This window comes from Alternaria conjuncta (assembly GCF_024043145.1).
Source record: "Alternaria conjuncta strain BMP 0040 chromosome Unknown scaffold_4, whole genome shotgun sequence".
Classification (NCBI taxonomy): Eukaryota; Fungi; Ascomycota; class Dothideomycetes; order Pleosporales; family Pleosporaceae; genus Alternaria; species Alternaria conjuncta.
In genome coordinates this window covers 168,627-183,020 of record NW_026250093.1, presented here as the reverse complement: position 1 = coordinate 183,020, position 14,394 = coordinate 168,627, and the positions used below count along the sequence as shown (strand labels likewise).

Here is a 14,394-nt window from a genome sequence, read left to right as displayed (position 1 = left end):
TCGGTCGTTTATGGGTTCATTTCCGGTGGGATGGTCAGTCTTCCTGCGCCCATTATTGCGGCGTTGACGAGCGACGTGGGGGAGCTGGGGGCGCGGATGGGAATGGCCTATTCGATTGCGGCGTTTGGGGGGTTGGTTGGGAGTCCGGTTGCGGGGGCAGCGAAGAGAGATGCACGTGCTGGTATTTCAGGTAGAGCGGTTGAGGATGTCCGGAGGGAATTTTGGGGCGTTTGGTTTGTGGGCGGTGGAGGGATGTTGTTAGCTACAGGGTTTTTGGTGCTGACGAGGTGGTTGAAAGTGTCGCGGTGGTCGTGGACACTGCGCATATAGAAAGTTTGAGGCCGCTCTGCTCTCATTATTATTCTAGCTATATAATTAAGTCTCTGCTACATCTCCGTACCGCTTAACAATCTTTTCAAACACCTCATCCAGAGTTGCCTTACCTACGCTATAAAACTCCACATTCAGCTCGTCCTTCGCGCCCTCCAATGTCCTAATCAAGCCTGCAAAATCATTACCGTCAGCCGGAATCTCAAATCTGACCTGACCGCCCTGCGTCTCGCGACTAACGTTCGCCAAGGGAAAGGTAGCAGCAATCCATTCCTTCATCTTCTGCAGTTCACGCGGTGTGGTGCAAGGTGCTGAGCGCGACACGAGATGAGTGTGATATTCGCTGCCTGCACGCTGCTTCAGGTCTTCGCGGTCGCCAAGAGCGAGCATGCGCGACGAGACAATGCCAATGCGGTCGGCCAGGGCGTCGGCCTCCTCCATCGAGTGCGTCGTGAGTACAACGGCGCGTCGCTTTGCAATGGTTTGCAGGCAGCGCCACATGACGCGCTTTGCATTCGCGTCGAGCGCCGAAGAAGGTTCGTCGAGGACCAGGACACGGGGGTTGCCAACTAGTGCGACAGCCAGAGACAGTTTGCGCTTGGTGCCACCAGAGAGCTTCTGTGCCAACTGTCCAGTCCAGTCATTGAGACCGCAGGCTGCAATCACGGTCGACACGTTATGTTCCACGTCCCTGACTCCTCTTATCTTGGCAAAGAAGCGCAGCGTCTCGCGGACAGTGAGGACGTCGGCAGAGTCAAACTGCGGGCACACACCAAGACTGGAGCGTGCTGCAAGGGGACTGGTCAGGATTGGGTTGCCGGCGATGTCGATTATAGATCCTGATGTTGAGGGTTTGATGTCGCCACGAATCATCGAGATGATGGTCGATTTGCCAGCACCGTTGGGTCCAAGTAGAGCAAAGATCTCCGATGTCTTGACGCCAAATGTGACATCGTCGACTGCAAGGTTCTTGCCAAAAGACCTAGTCACAGACTCAACCCGGAGGTCAATGTCAGGTGATGCCAGCCGTCTACGTTCGGTAAGAAGATCAGCCGTGTACATGTCTGTCGCCTCTGTATCGCTGACCAGACTTTCGCGGCGCAATGAAGGCAGAGCGAAGCCACTATCCCACCAAATGAGAAGCGCAAACAAGAGAGCAATTTGCAGAACCAAGAACAAGACGGGCCCGCCGTACAGATAGAGGGAGCCGTCGCTGTGGCCGTTGCACTTCAACCCAAGCTGCTGAAGACCGATAAATAGCGTCCTTTCCAAGCTCACTACTGGCGATATGATGGCGAGACCAAAGTACAGGGCGTTCATCGTGGATTCCAGGTTTGCGTATGGTGTGGTGGCCTGGATCTCCATCACGCCAGCGAAGTAGGCAAAATAGACAATGACCTGCATCAAGGCCATCAAGAACCAAGCCGTAACTGGCTTCTTTGTAAACATGGAGAAGACATAGCTGAGTAGCGCGCACGCAATGCCATACAGAAGGAAGATGACGAAGACCAGGCCGAGTCCATGCCAGACGGGCGTCGACATGGAAAGAAGACCTGTAGCAACGGCACTGATTATGACGACGAAGGTACCGTCGAAAGCCAGATGGGAAAGCCAAAGTGGCATTGGACGGATCCCGTTGGAGTATTGCATCGAGCGGACGTTTGACAGGCGCTCATCCGTCGGGTATAAGACGAAAAACACTGGATAGCTATTGTGCATGTCAGCTTTGTTGTGCGACTTGTGCGACTTGCGCGACTTGCGCGACTGGTTAAAACGTACCAGGCCATGATCAGTCCATAATAAATGATGAACATCGTAGCATCGGGAGCCATGAGGCTCGGAATGACAGTACTGGCGAATTCGTTGTAAGAGCTCGAGATGCCAACGCCACCAGCCATGACGTTGTAGAAGTTCAGCATCTGTTGCATGGCGGCGCCTCCGCTGATGTCGCCCATGATAGTGGGGTTGGTTGAGCTATCACCCATCCAGATTCCGCCTCTGAGTTCTGTGGTGGGAAAACCACCATCAGAGATGTATCTGGGATGGGCAACTAGTTCTTTCCAGTCGTTCTGAACTGCTCGCGCGAATTCTTCGTACGTATCGACGATCAATAGCTGGTTCTCAAGCTGTGAAGAATTCGTGTACCCGGATTGATAGGTGTCAGAGTAACTCAAAGTGTGGTTGGTAGAGTAGACGTCTGCCATCAAACTAATCCTTGTTGAGTTGAGTCGATCGGAAGGCCCAGCAACGTACGACTTTCGAAGTTCGTCCGTGCCAGAATAATAGGCATTACTCTCTGTATAGAAAACACCAATGTCGTTCCGATATGCGTTATCGTCAACAAGGTCTGCTTGCACTGGGCATCCCAGCGGAGCATCGAACTTCTTGATCAGTAGAGGCGCAACACCTGCACCAACAAGAGCGAAAGCAACGGCGACAAAGTAAGGTAGCCATCGACGTTTGAGAACCTTGACTCTCTTGAGCACCAGAATCCACCACTGCTTGAGAAGAGAAACGGGCTGCCCTTCGGACAGTTCATAGTCCAATTCGGTTGCATCAACAATGATGTTTTCAGTCTTCGCTTTCACAGAATCGTCTTGTTCGGTCTTCTCCTCCAAAGGTTGGATTGAATCACCGGTGATTTTGATAAATAGTTCCTCCATGGTCGGTCCGGAAAGCTGGTAGCCACCGAGGTTGTGATTGTCGAGCTCGGCCGCAACCTCTGCAGCATGAGCGGCTGTCGCGACATGGTACGTCGTCATGTGCCGCGATTGTTCCGTTCGGAGTTGCCCCGAGATGCTGATATCGACGTCTGTCTTGTAAGGCAGTTTGACAGTATAGCCATCACCAAAGCCATGTTTCAAGGACGCCGAAGTGCCTGCAGCACGAAGAGTACCTTGATACATGATGGCAATATCATCAGCAAGGTAATCGACCTCGTCGAGGAAGTGAGTCGTCATGATGATGGTGCGATTTCGCCGCTCAGTGAGTAAGATCTCCCAGATTCTTCGCCGGGAAATTGGATCTAGGCCTGTGGAGACTTCATCCACACAGCAGACTGCACTTCCACCCGCGAACATCATCGCCATCTGGAGCTTCCGCTTCTGGCCACCAGAGAGTGTCTTAGCTCTAGCTGAAAGCTTCTTGAGAAGATCGACACCTTTAGCGAGATCGTTGACGACCTCGTGGTTCGCTGCTGATAGGCATTTCAGATCGCTGAAGATGCGGATGTGCTCTTGGACCGTCAATTCAGGCCAGATGACATTGTTCTGTGGAGCGTACCCGAGTCCGCCTGTTGGGTCGATGATGATGTTTCCAGACGTAACCCTCTGTTCACCCGTGATGCAGTTCAACGTTGTTGACTTGCCACTTCCATTAGGTCCAAGCAAGCAAAAGATTTGTCCGGGATATGCGTTGAAATCGACACCTTTGACCGCATCAACATTCTTACGGCGTCGAAACACTCGAGCAAAGAAGCCAGGCTTGTATGTTTTGCAGAAGTCAGAGACCCTGACGGTCGGATCGCCTGCGCTTGCTGGCCGATCGAAACGTCTGTGTGGAGATGCTGTTGAGAAGAGGAGATGCTCTACTAGTAAACCTAGGATCGGAAACACGAATACGTGTAAGACCAATATGAGCCAGTGGATGTACAGCGGAAAACGCCAATGTTCGGACTCGCTCGCCTCATCGGCCCGATGCATCATGCTGACCGGTTTGCCGGCTGCTTCGAATGTTGCCATGCCAGTAATAAAGTACGTCAAGTTTGCTGAAGGGAACAAGACGCTCAGTATGGCGCAAACAGTACTCGTCTGGTTGAAAAGCACTGCTGGAAGGATGGCGGCGACTAGTGTGACGACCACCATGATGGGGCCACTCAACTGGGCTTTCTTGAAGAAAGAGGCCCCGAAGAGAGAGAATCCAGTCACTGCGAGCCCGTAAAGTAGAACGAATCCCACGGGTAGATAGTTAGAAGTGACGGGCAAGATGGCGGCGGAGATGACGATGGCCACTGCCAGCCAGCCGGGAAAGTAGACCAGCGCAAACGATGCGTAAGCCGCGATTTGTCGAACGGCTATGCCCCGGAACTTGGACCCTCCCATTATCATGGTGTCAATCAAACTAGACATTCCTGGCTAACGTCAGTCCGTGTTCTGGGAATAAATGCTGCCACGTACCAATTTCGCGCTCGCGAGCAACAAATGAAGTCAGATGATCGACCACACCAATGAGTGTAAGAGTGAAGATGGGTGGAAAGGCCCACGTCACAAGATTTAGGTACGATGCGGTTCGATCGGCTTCCAGTGCTCCCTGATCCTGACGAGTGAATGCGATGATATCTAGCTCGGGAGGAATCTGCGATGTATTGTCTGGTTGGGACCGTGCGATAATCTCGAGCTCGAGAGCGCGCTGCAAAGGGGATGTGGCTACCTCGATGGCGTTGCTGGTGCTCGTAATGTCGATGGGACCATACGGCGTGGTCAACCCTTGGATTGTGTAGTTCCAGTATCCGGCTGACGACTCGTTGGTTCCCTCGGTTGGACTGGAGAAGAATACAACGGCGCTGTAGCATGGTGAGTTGCCTTCGTTGTCGGTTCGACAAACTACAGCAAGGCTTCTGGTATCGTCGTATAGCTCAGGCGTTTTCCCAGCAGCGCTGATTCGTCGTGAGAGTGTATCAATGACAGCTGAGACCTCTCCTCCTTTCATACCGTTGTCGACGAAGCCTACAATGTCGTGGCCAGGACTTGCTCGTAGTCCTTCCTCAAGGGAGGGTAGCTATTCGAGTGTTAGTATTGGTTCGATTTCGTATTGGTGCCTCAAAGCTTTGGAGGCCACTAACCTGGCGAACCGAAGACACACCCCAACGCCCCCCAGAAGCAAACCACGTCTTGCTGAAAGCGATAACAAGAATGACAACAAGCGGGATAGCGAGTGCACGGATGAAAGTAGTGATTGGTCTTCTCGAGCAGACAAGCAAGAGATTTTTGCGCATGAGCGCCCAGATCTGGCGGAATAGCAACGCCATGGTTGCGATCAGGAAGGAGCGAGGGAAGATTCAAGAAGGCATTCAGCGAAGGCCCGGATGGAAGAAAGTCGATTTATTGAGGTATACGAAAGGTGTTGAAGTCAGGCCTTAGGGGTATGGAGTGTTGATAGTCAAACTGCCGTAGAGCTAGTTTGCACATGCCTAGTGATACAAGCATTAGCCCAGAGTGAAGGGGCTGTGCTAAGGCAGGTGCGGGTAAGCTAGTATGCCTGTGCGTAGACAGGGACCGTTTTTGTCGCGCATCTTTTGCGAATCATAGATGCTGTCCCTGCTACTCGGGTCCGCGGGTGTCTCCGCTATCAATCTCGTACAGACGACAGAGAAATGCCGGACAGCTGAACACGTTATCTTGCTTGACGCTCTCTATGTTCGTGAAACTAGCTTACCACCGGAGTCACCTTAGCTATGTCCTTAGCTATGTTGTCCTGGGTTACTTCCGTGTTGTGCCATGATGATAGGAGAAACAGCCGACTAAATGTGCGCTTGGGTCTCAGTGCGAAGTGCAGCCGTACGGGACTCCAGGGGCGGCCAATGCGCAAGGCGGAGTTCGTGCTCGGGCCATCTGCGCCGTGATTGGAGCGGTCGGGTTCTCTGTATGATGATTGGACGGCTATACGCTAGGCGAGGCTGAGTGGAGAATCTTAATACCCGAAGCTTTGCACCACACCAACACCAACGATTATAAGGACGTATTTTAATTTCATCGAGTTGGTGTTGCAAGCAACGGTATATATACATATGGATAAGTATGAGGTGCAGGACAGCCTGCTCGCGATTGGGTGGGTGAAATGATCTTGGGGCTCGGCGCGCCGAGCTACCGGCCGATGCGATTGTAAGGACGGGGATTTCGTGTCATCACACCAATACTGTTGTTGATGCCCCCTTCCGGCGTGTGGTCAAGCAGCAGGGCGTTGCGCGACCACGGCCGTCGCGCGCACAAGTACCTAGGTACGTCAGACTACCGCTCCAGTCTTCTTGAACAGTGCCAATCTCCATGCGCGTATCGCACCGTGTTCGTCGTAAGAACGATAGCGACTCCCTTAGGCATCACCGCGTCAACGTGGAAGCAAGAGGATGTCGGAACTCTTTTTGCGATCGGTGCAGGTGGGCAACAGGATACCTTTCTACACCCGCCATTGTGGTCGCCCCAAGTCCCTTGCAGAAGATGGCGCAGCTACACAGAGCGCGTAATCACGAAGTATTAGAAATGACTTGACGCCGGGTATCATTAATTGGTTCTCGCGACGATAATGAACAGCCACTTCACTCGTTAGATGGCTCTCCCTCCATAATCGTGGGTGAGCCTTTTCAGGATACGGCGATCTGTAGATGATGGGCAGTCGCCCCGCGTCAGTTTCAGCCTTGCGCGTTGATTTGGCCCCCACACTTATTCTACATAGCCTCCACCATCTCACAAGATGGCGGAGCTAAGGCAGTGGCTATTTAGGTCTTTCAAACATAACGATCCAACAGTCCCCAGCTTCCTATCTTCGTCCTCCCGGTTTTCGCACTCCCATTAATGTTTGTACAATCATGGGCAGGCTAAACCGTTGCTTCCCGAAGCTCCTCCCCACGCTAACCGGATGGAGGAGATTAGCCATCCTGAACATCGGCGCGATGACCCTTCTGACGCTATTACTTTGCGGCTTCACCGTGACTTCGATGCTCAAAACAGACCTCTCACGAATAAACAAACCGAATTACGGTGGGCCTGAGACAAACCGAGCGGCCGTGGTGCGCAACACCTTCCTGTTCCACAGATCGCAGTGCAGTGTATCGAGATCGGGTTACTCGACATCGGATGTCATCAACACGATCCTCCACCTACTCGTCAACGGTATATCGAGTGCGGTCCTGGCGTCGTCCAGTTTCTTCTCGCAGGTACTCAGCTCGCCAACTCGTGCAGAAGTGGATGTGTCGCACGCGCGGGGAAGGTCAGTCGACGTCGGAGTGCTATCATGGCGGAACGCAATACGTTTGTCTCCTTTTAAAAGGGTGGCTTGGATCATACTGTTAATCACGTCGCTGCCTCTGCATCTGCTCTTCAACAGTGCCATACTGCAGTCAAAATCCGGTTCAGCCTGTGAAGTGGGCATATCGAACCCTCTTCTCTTGGCCGTTACACTGGCTTGTTTGGTCAAAGTGGTTATCTGTGTGATAACTGTCTTGGTCCTAGGTTTTCAGGAACCCCTGGTCACGCCCGGAGACGCATTATCTTCGTTCATCTCGAATCCCGACCCATTTACCGCTGGCAGACTGGACATGCTGGTGAAACAGTCGACGCACGGGGCTAGTGATGGTGGCTCGATACTGTGGCGGTATACGTATCTAAGACGGGCATCCTCCATTTCACGAAGAACATGGGCATGTACATACGCCTTTTTTATTGCCTTCATCGTGGCTGCAGCTGGAGTTCTGATCAAAGAATGTCAAATGTTGACGATAAGGAAGAATAACTCGACGTGAGTTCCCACTCCGAGCCATCACGCGCATTATCTGATCCGTACTGTAGGGACTATACTACCACTAATCCTACGATCCGACCACCCAATTCCTCCGTTCCCTTCATCACGACAGTGCTTCTAGCCAACATTCCACAGCTCTTGCTCTCAGTCTGGTACTTCGCGTACAACGCCATATTGACTCGCCTGCAACTCAGCCAGGAATGGGCTCTGTTCTCCACGTCATTCCGACCTCTTCGGGTCTCTCAGCCCAGGTATTTTCCCGGTCTTTCCTGACACACTCATGGGGATGCAATGTCATCTACATTGACGAAGAACATGAAGAATAGCTTGCTAACGAAAGCTTCAAAAAGAGGTCAGCAGGTTGGGACCTATAGACTCCAGCTCCCGTATAAATACAGCATCCTCCTCATCATCCTCAGTGCAATTCTGCACTTTCTCCTTTCAGAAAGCTCATCTGTAGCTCTTTACACCGATAGTATGTACCAAGACAAAGACGCAACGAATATATGCAACACGCAGACACTGATACTACACATTAGCCGATACGACCAACGGTTGGGACAGCTGGAAAGACTACCAATCTCTACCAGACGACTTCTATGTCTCTTGGAGTCTATCTCCAACATACTTAGCCGGACTACTGGCCCTGGCCACCGCTGCCATCCAGATTCCCTGGCTTCTGGGCCTATTGCGACTACCCGGCCACATGCCACCCATTGGATCAGACTCGCAGGCCATAGCGGCTGCTTGCCATGTATCGCCGTTAGCCAAAGCCCCGCTTGCTGATCAACCCGATGGGAAAGGAGAAGGCTATGAGCCAGTGTCCATGGCCGAAGAAGAAGGGCACAGTAGCTTGCTCGCCGTTTCCAGGAGCCTTCTCTCATGGGGCGTGGTGAAGATGCCTCAAGATTGGTATGATGCTCAGGAAGACCGGCGAAGTGGTCCGGAATCACGCCGGCCAGTGGATCATCTAAGTTTTGGTACGGCATTGGATGGCGTTAAAAAGCCTATTAGGGGACGTTTCTACGCATGAACACGCGCTCAGTAGCTTGATAGTGGTGATACATAGCTGAATTCTTTACCGTGGACCCTTTCTGGTCTCTACGCCCCTAGCACAGCTCTTCTTGTTGTAGTTGCACTAGACAAGGTCTAGTCAAAGGCATCGTTGAGCCTACGATCCAGTCGCGACAAGAAAACATATAGCTGATTGGGGCGGTTTAGGTAATTATGCATGTGTTGTCGTGTAAGGCTGTGCGGGGCTGTGTAGGCACATAATACAGATGGTGGCGTTTCAGGCCTTCGATGATGACTGCAGATACACGCCACTGGGTGGTGCGACTTTGATCGTGGAACGCGATATCAGATTAGCAGAAGGAACAAACCAATAATTCGGTGACATTATCATAAAACCGCTAAGGCATCAACGGGATAGGATCAAGTACAGAAGTTGCACCTTGAGGAGAGGAGGTTCTCTGGAGATGAGTGGAAGCGCCACAACACATCCTCGCATGCGGGGCGTAGTACTATTCAAGCCACCGACGCTTCGGCGTCCTTCTTCCGCTTACGATTGGTCTAAGATCGCTTTCGCCCCTAATGAACTGATAGCTGTGTAGCCATGTAAATAGCTTGGTTTCGCATTAATGTCTGCCGCTTATGAGCCTGTTCAGCCTACTTCGAGGCTTCCAGTACTTTCTGTACAAAACACAACCATGACTGCAACATCAACAGCAACGTTTATAACCGACCAGAACGTTATTAAAGAATTTAATCGCGGTTCAATTACTACCGTTTTCACGCCTCCACCCTCATGTACTGAAACTATTACGTCCGCCACCGGTGCTTTATTCGTTGGACACTACAGACTCGACTTTGACCAGGAGTGTTATCCTAGAGCGTCCAATCCATCTGAAGCACCAGCACCATCTTCTGGATGGGATGCATATTACTGTGCGCGAGTCGTAACCGAATCGGATATACCGACTAATGCTGCGTAGATAGCCCGGCCATATGCCCTGCCGGTTGGACCGCTGCGACTACATTCACGAGCGCCATTCCCATACACCCAACACCATCGGCATATTTCCTCGGGTCTGCCACTACAGCGGCTTTATGCTGTCCTCTGTAAGTACTCATCGTTGCCGTCGTCAGACTACAAACTCTTCAGCGCTGACTTCCCCTTAGTGGATACTCGTTGTTTCTAGATGGCCACCAATGCTCATCCATAGTAACAGCAAACCAAGTTCTCACAGTGCGCATCTACGATGGTCCATTTAGCTCGAGCAATTTGAGCATAAGTACACAAGCCTCCGATTGGTGGGTGTTTGGTGACGGTGTGCCTATCATGTGGCAATCAACAGACTCGGCGGTACTTGCGCACGCTTCTCTCACAACATCGAGCCAAACAATCACTGGGCCAACGCAGAACCCACCAAACACATCTGCTACAGATGACAGCTCGCCTACCGAGACCCTGTCCTCATCGTCTGGCGGCCTGTCCACGGGTGCGAAGGCCGGATTGGGAATTGGCATAACAGCGGCTGTGCTCATACTACTAGCGATTGGTTTTCTTCTTGGGAAGAGAAGGCGACGGTGTTATGGGCACACGCCAGCCACTAAGGAAAGCTCCATGCCAGGCCAAGATGCTCAACAGTATGGAGAAAGCGACCACGGACATTTGGGATATCAGGAGATGCCGGCGGATCATGCGAGGACGGAGATGCAAGCAGATTCGGTGAGGGTAGTGAACCAGCACGAGCTACCTAATGTATCGCATTAGCGAGATGTTGTTTATGTGGAGAAATGAAACAGAATAATGCATAATGTAAGGTCTGAAATTCTGACTAGCATGTACAAGTCTGCTACGCCATGGGGGACTTGGTAAAGACGGTGAGTGGCGAAATTGTAAAGATGTGCGTCGGAAGGACAGTGTTGTGAAAGAATGGGGGTACTGTTGGCCGGTAAGATATTTTCATCGTGAAGGCTTCGTGGTGATGGCGAGTCCGGAGGAGATTTTTGTCATTCGTTCTGCCAACCATGATGTGATGCTCAGGGTCACAAGTATCGCGGACCATCACACCCCGACTGCTTTCGACTGAACTTCTTCCAGCGTGTACTAGTCGCGCGCAGTAAAGCCGTCCTGCCTGGCCTGCTTCGGCATGTATTTCTCCAACTGTTCCTGGAAGCGACCGTCAGGCAGGTCCATATGGGCATTCCCCCAGTTCGTGTTCAAGAGTCCTTGAGCAAGACCGTTGTCCATGACGTCAATCTGTTGAAGATGACATGCCTGCCAGATCCCCAAGTCGTTCTCAATGTTATCATCCGCCGCCTTAGCGAGACGTAGTGATGCTGTGTTCGCCCCGCCGCGGTGCGCGACCAACTTTGGGTGGTAACCCTCCCAGCGAACATCCCGTGGGTCGGCGTCGTCATCTGAATTGAGAAGTCAGTCTTAATCTTAGACGTATGGGACGTGATTTATGTCGTACAGTTACCGTGAGCTGACCACATAACGGACCATGTAGCCCCGCCACGTGTCCAAACCATGGCATGCTCCCAATCGTGACGGTGTCCGGTAGTGTCAGCCACAGCCCTGTCCATCTCGCTGTAGTAAGCGTACATGTAGACGCACCATCCGTGGTTGCATCGTTCACGTGCATACGTGTTGCAGTTCCACTGGCGCGACGAATCGCGACACTCTCCTACGGAAAACTTTGCATCCAGACCAGGATTGGTGTTGCCGTTGGAGTCTATGGCCGAAGTTTGATAACATACGTCCTTGTCCCAGTCAAGGACTGGCTGCCACTTCAACGCCCCTTCCGTCCCGCTGATGAGTGGATTCAGTATCACTCCGGTCAAACTCGCGGTGGTCATGCTGATGAGAGCGAAGAGCAGAGCTGTTTTGGCGTCCGAAAAGCGAGACATGACGTGTCTAAATTTGGTATGGATTGGTGTGAGAGAATGAGGCGTGAATTGGAGATGAGACAACCGAGGATTTGGTGACCGGTTTTCTGCTCTTGATGATTGCTTGATGTTCTGAGCTTGCAGTTCCATCGCCATAGAGGAGCAGACGACCCGACTTTATATCAGACATACTCTCAGCTGGCTTATACTCGTAAGTAGATTTGGTCGCTTACTCTAGACGTCTCGGACGTCCGGCAACGGTGATGTTCAGCTAGTCCGGCGTGTACTACCCGAGTAACATCTTCAGCTATCACTACGATCGTGGCGTCGTAGGATCCTCCATAAACGTGATGCACAGTGCTGTAGAGGTCATACAGACGTCAGGCCAGTACAGTCAGTACGACGTGTTGTACCAGCGGAGATCTCTTTTTGTTCCTGCGTTTACATGGCACCAAGCCGGGGTATGCTGCAACTGGCCTAGGCTGAACCGCAAATAGCTCAGCCCAAGCAATTCTCAACGTCAGAACACTTCTTATCGCTCTCGCTGAACCATCTGAAGGTCGCTCGGATGAGATGCGTGGAACTCTGTAGCTCTATGCTAGTGGCCAACATGTCAGCATTACTGTAACGTTCTCAAAGGGTCAGTGTGAGATAGTTCTTTCCACAAATAGATTGATGAAGTGTGAGTGAATGCATTACAGTCTAGGTATCGATGCTACATGAATACGGGTATGAAGGCGTGAGCCTGGAAAGAGAAGAAAGACTGACGCGCGAAACGACAGCGCAAACTAAGCCTTGAGCTCAGTGGTACCAGCCTCGTCGCTGCTGCGGTTCTCCGCCTTGCGCGCGTACTCCGTACCAGTAATGGACTCATCACCCATATCCCAGTCTTGCGCAAGGTCCTCGAGCGTCCTGCGCTTAGTCTCCGGGATCAACAGGGTAGTGAAGATACCACAGAACATGAAAGCCGAGAAGATTTGCATGACGTGGTTCAACCATGGGTTCTTGTTAGTCGCTGTAGCGCCCCGAGTTCGAAGAGGAGAGATAGCTCCCTGAGCGATGATGGAGCCGATCTTTCCGGAGCCAGCAGAGATTCCGTGAGATGTGGAACGGTAGCGAGTTGGGAAGCACTCTCCAGGCACAATGAAGGTGGTCGTGTTGGGACCCCAGTTGAAGAAAAGCTGGATGAGGACGTAGATGGCCAACATGGCGTGGTGGCTGAGGTGACTGTAGGCGAATCCCTAAGTGGCAGTTAGTGTGTGTATCCGATGCATAAAATAGGAACATATACATACCCAGACAATGAAGAGGATGGTGAGAATGGTAAAACCAGCGAGTTGAAGTGTTTTGCGTCCAACAGTATCGATAGTCGCTACCGCAAGCCAGTATCCGGGAATAGCTCCAGCGCACACCAAGATAGCGTTACCGGCAGCAAGGTTGTGTAGATTAAGATATAGATTGTCACCGTTCGCGTAACCGATAGCTTGGAGAACAGTCGAGGAATTCAGGCCGAGTCCGTAGAATGCGACATCGAGGAGGAGCCATGACATGGCGGTGCCGAAAAGAATCTTGCCGTTGCGGAGCTTGCCGTAGAACCTAAAGAAGTCGCCGAAAGAAGCCTTGGGAACTTCAAGCTGAGCAGTGGCCTGGGTCTGGGCAACTTGGGCGATCGCATCAGGGTCGCCGTTGCCATGCTTACCAGAGAGGTATTGGTTGGTGTCTGCGTTGGCCTTCTCGACGTCACGGGCGACATCGAACGTGTAGCGAGGAGTCTCGGGAATGGTAAGACGGTAGTAGAGCGCGATGCAGGCTGGGACGATGCCAATTCCGATAAGGGCACGCCACATCTTGTCAACCGCGATAGAGCACTGACCATCACAGTCTGCGTAGCCCTTAGCGCCTGAGAGCGTGTCCTTGAAACCGGCAACGAGGCAAAGCATGACCAGAGCACCACCGAGCTGACCAAAACCTTGCATGGCGAAGACGGCACCCATCATAGCACCACGCCATTTGGTCGTGGCAAACTCAGAAGTGATGATGGACGACAATGGGTAGTCACCACCGATACCTGATAGCTATTAGCAAGGCGATAATTCATAACTCGACAATAAACTCACCAATTCCCATCAATACACGCCAGAAGATGATCAAACCGACAACCGAAGTGCCGGGACCGGGGCCAGTGAGAGACTGAGCGAGTGTGGCGACGATGATGAGGATCAACTCAAGGCCATACATCTTCTTTCGTCCAACAATATCGGCCAGTGTACCGAATCCGACTTGTCCAAGAACAGTACCAGCTGATGTTGCAAGCTTGATAGCTGTGTCTTGTTGAGTGAGAAGAACACCCTTGTTGTCGTGCTTGTAGACGATACCCAGCATGATCGTCAAAAGAGACACGCAGAAGATGTCGTACGAATCCGTGAAGAAACCGGTACCTGCCACCAAGATGGCGCGCACATGGTACCAGCCAAAAGGCGCTTTGTCGATCTCAGCGAGGGCAAGCCGGCGTCGCTCATTGGGGTCTTCAATATGCTAAAGACAGTCAGCAAGGCTGCTACTTAAGACGTCGACCGTGTTACCATACCGCAAAGTCATTGTTGAAGTTGTGGAACGCGGCGTTGCCGCCAGCTGTCTTGTGAGCCATTGTGAAGC

The 14,394-nt window shown here is 52.0% G+C and overlaps 3 protein-coding genes across 3 annotated transcripts; all 3 read right to left on the bottom strand.

The window, feature by feature from the left end:
- Window positions 1-375: 375 nt before the first annotated feature.
- Window positions 376-5,356, bottom strand: J4E85_002883 (uncharacterized protein; the record flags this gene model as incomplete). Its single annotated transcript, XM_051467156.1, has 4 exons — window positions 376-2,038; window positions 2,110-4,459; window positions 4,506-5,106; window positions 5,171-5,356. 4 exons carry the CDS (start codon window positions 5,354-5,356, stop codon window positions 376-378), a joined length of 4,800 nt encoding a protein of 1,599 aa, XP_051328315.1.
- A 5,598-nt stretch (window positions 5,357-10,954) lies between these two features.
- Window positions 10,955-11,760, bottom strand: J4E85_002882 (uncharacterized protein; the record flags this gene model as incomplete). The annotated part of the gene is made up of 2 exons (XM_051467155.1): window positions 10,955-11,268; window positions 11,403-11,760. 2 exons carry the CDS (start codon window positions 11,758-11,760, stop codon window positions 10,955-10,957), a joined length of 672 nt encoding a protein of 223 aa, XP_051328314.1.
- A 767-nt stretch (window positions 11,761-12,527) lies between these two features.
- PHO5 (acid phosphatase pho5) lies at window positions 12,528-14,386 on the bottom strand (the record flags this gene model as incomplete). The annotated part of the gene is made up of 4 exons (XM_051467154.1): window positions 12,528-12,980; window positions 13,035-13,807; window positions 13,857-14,274; window positions 14,327-14,386. 4 exons carry the CDS (start codon window positions 14,384-14,386, stop codon window positions 12,528-12,530), a joined length of 1,704 nt encoding a protein of 567 aa, XP_051328313.1.
- Window positions 14,387-14,394: the final 8 nt, after the last annotated feature.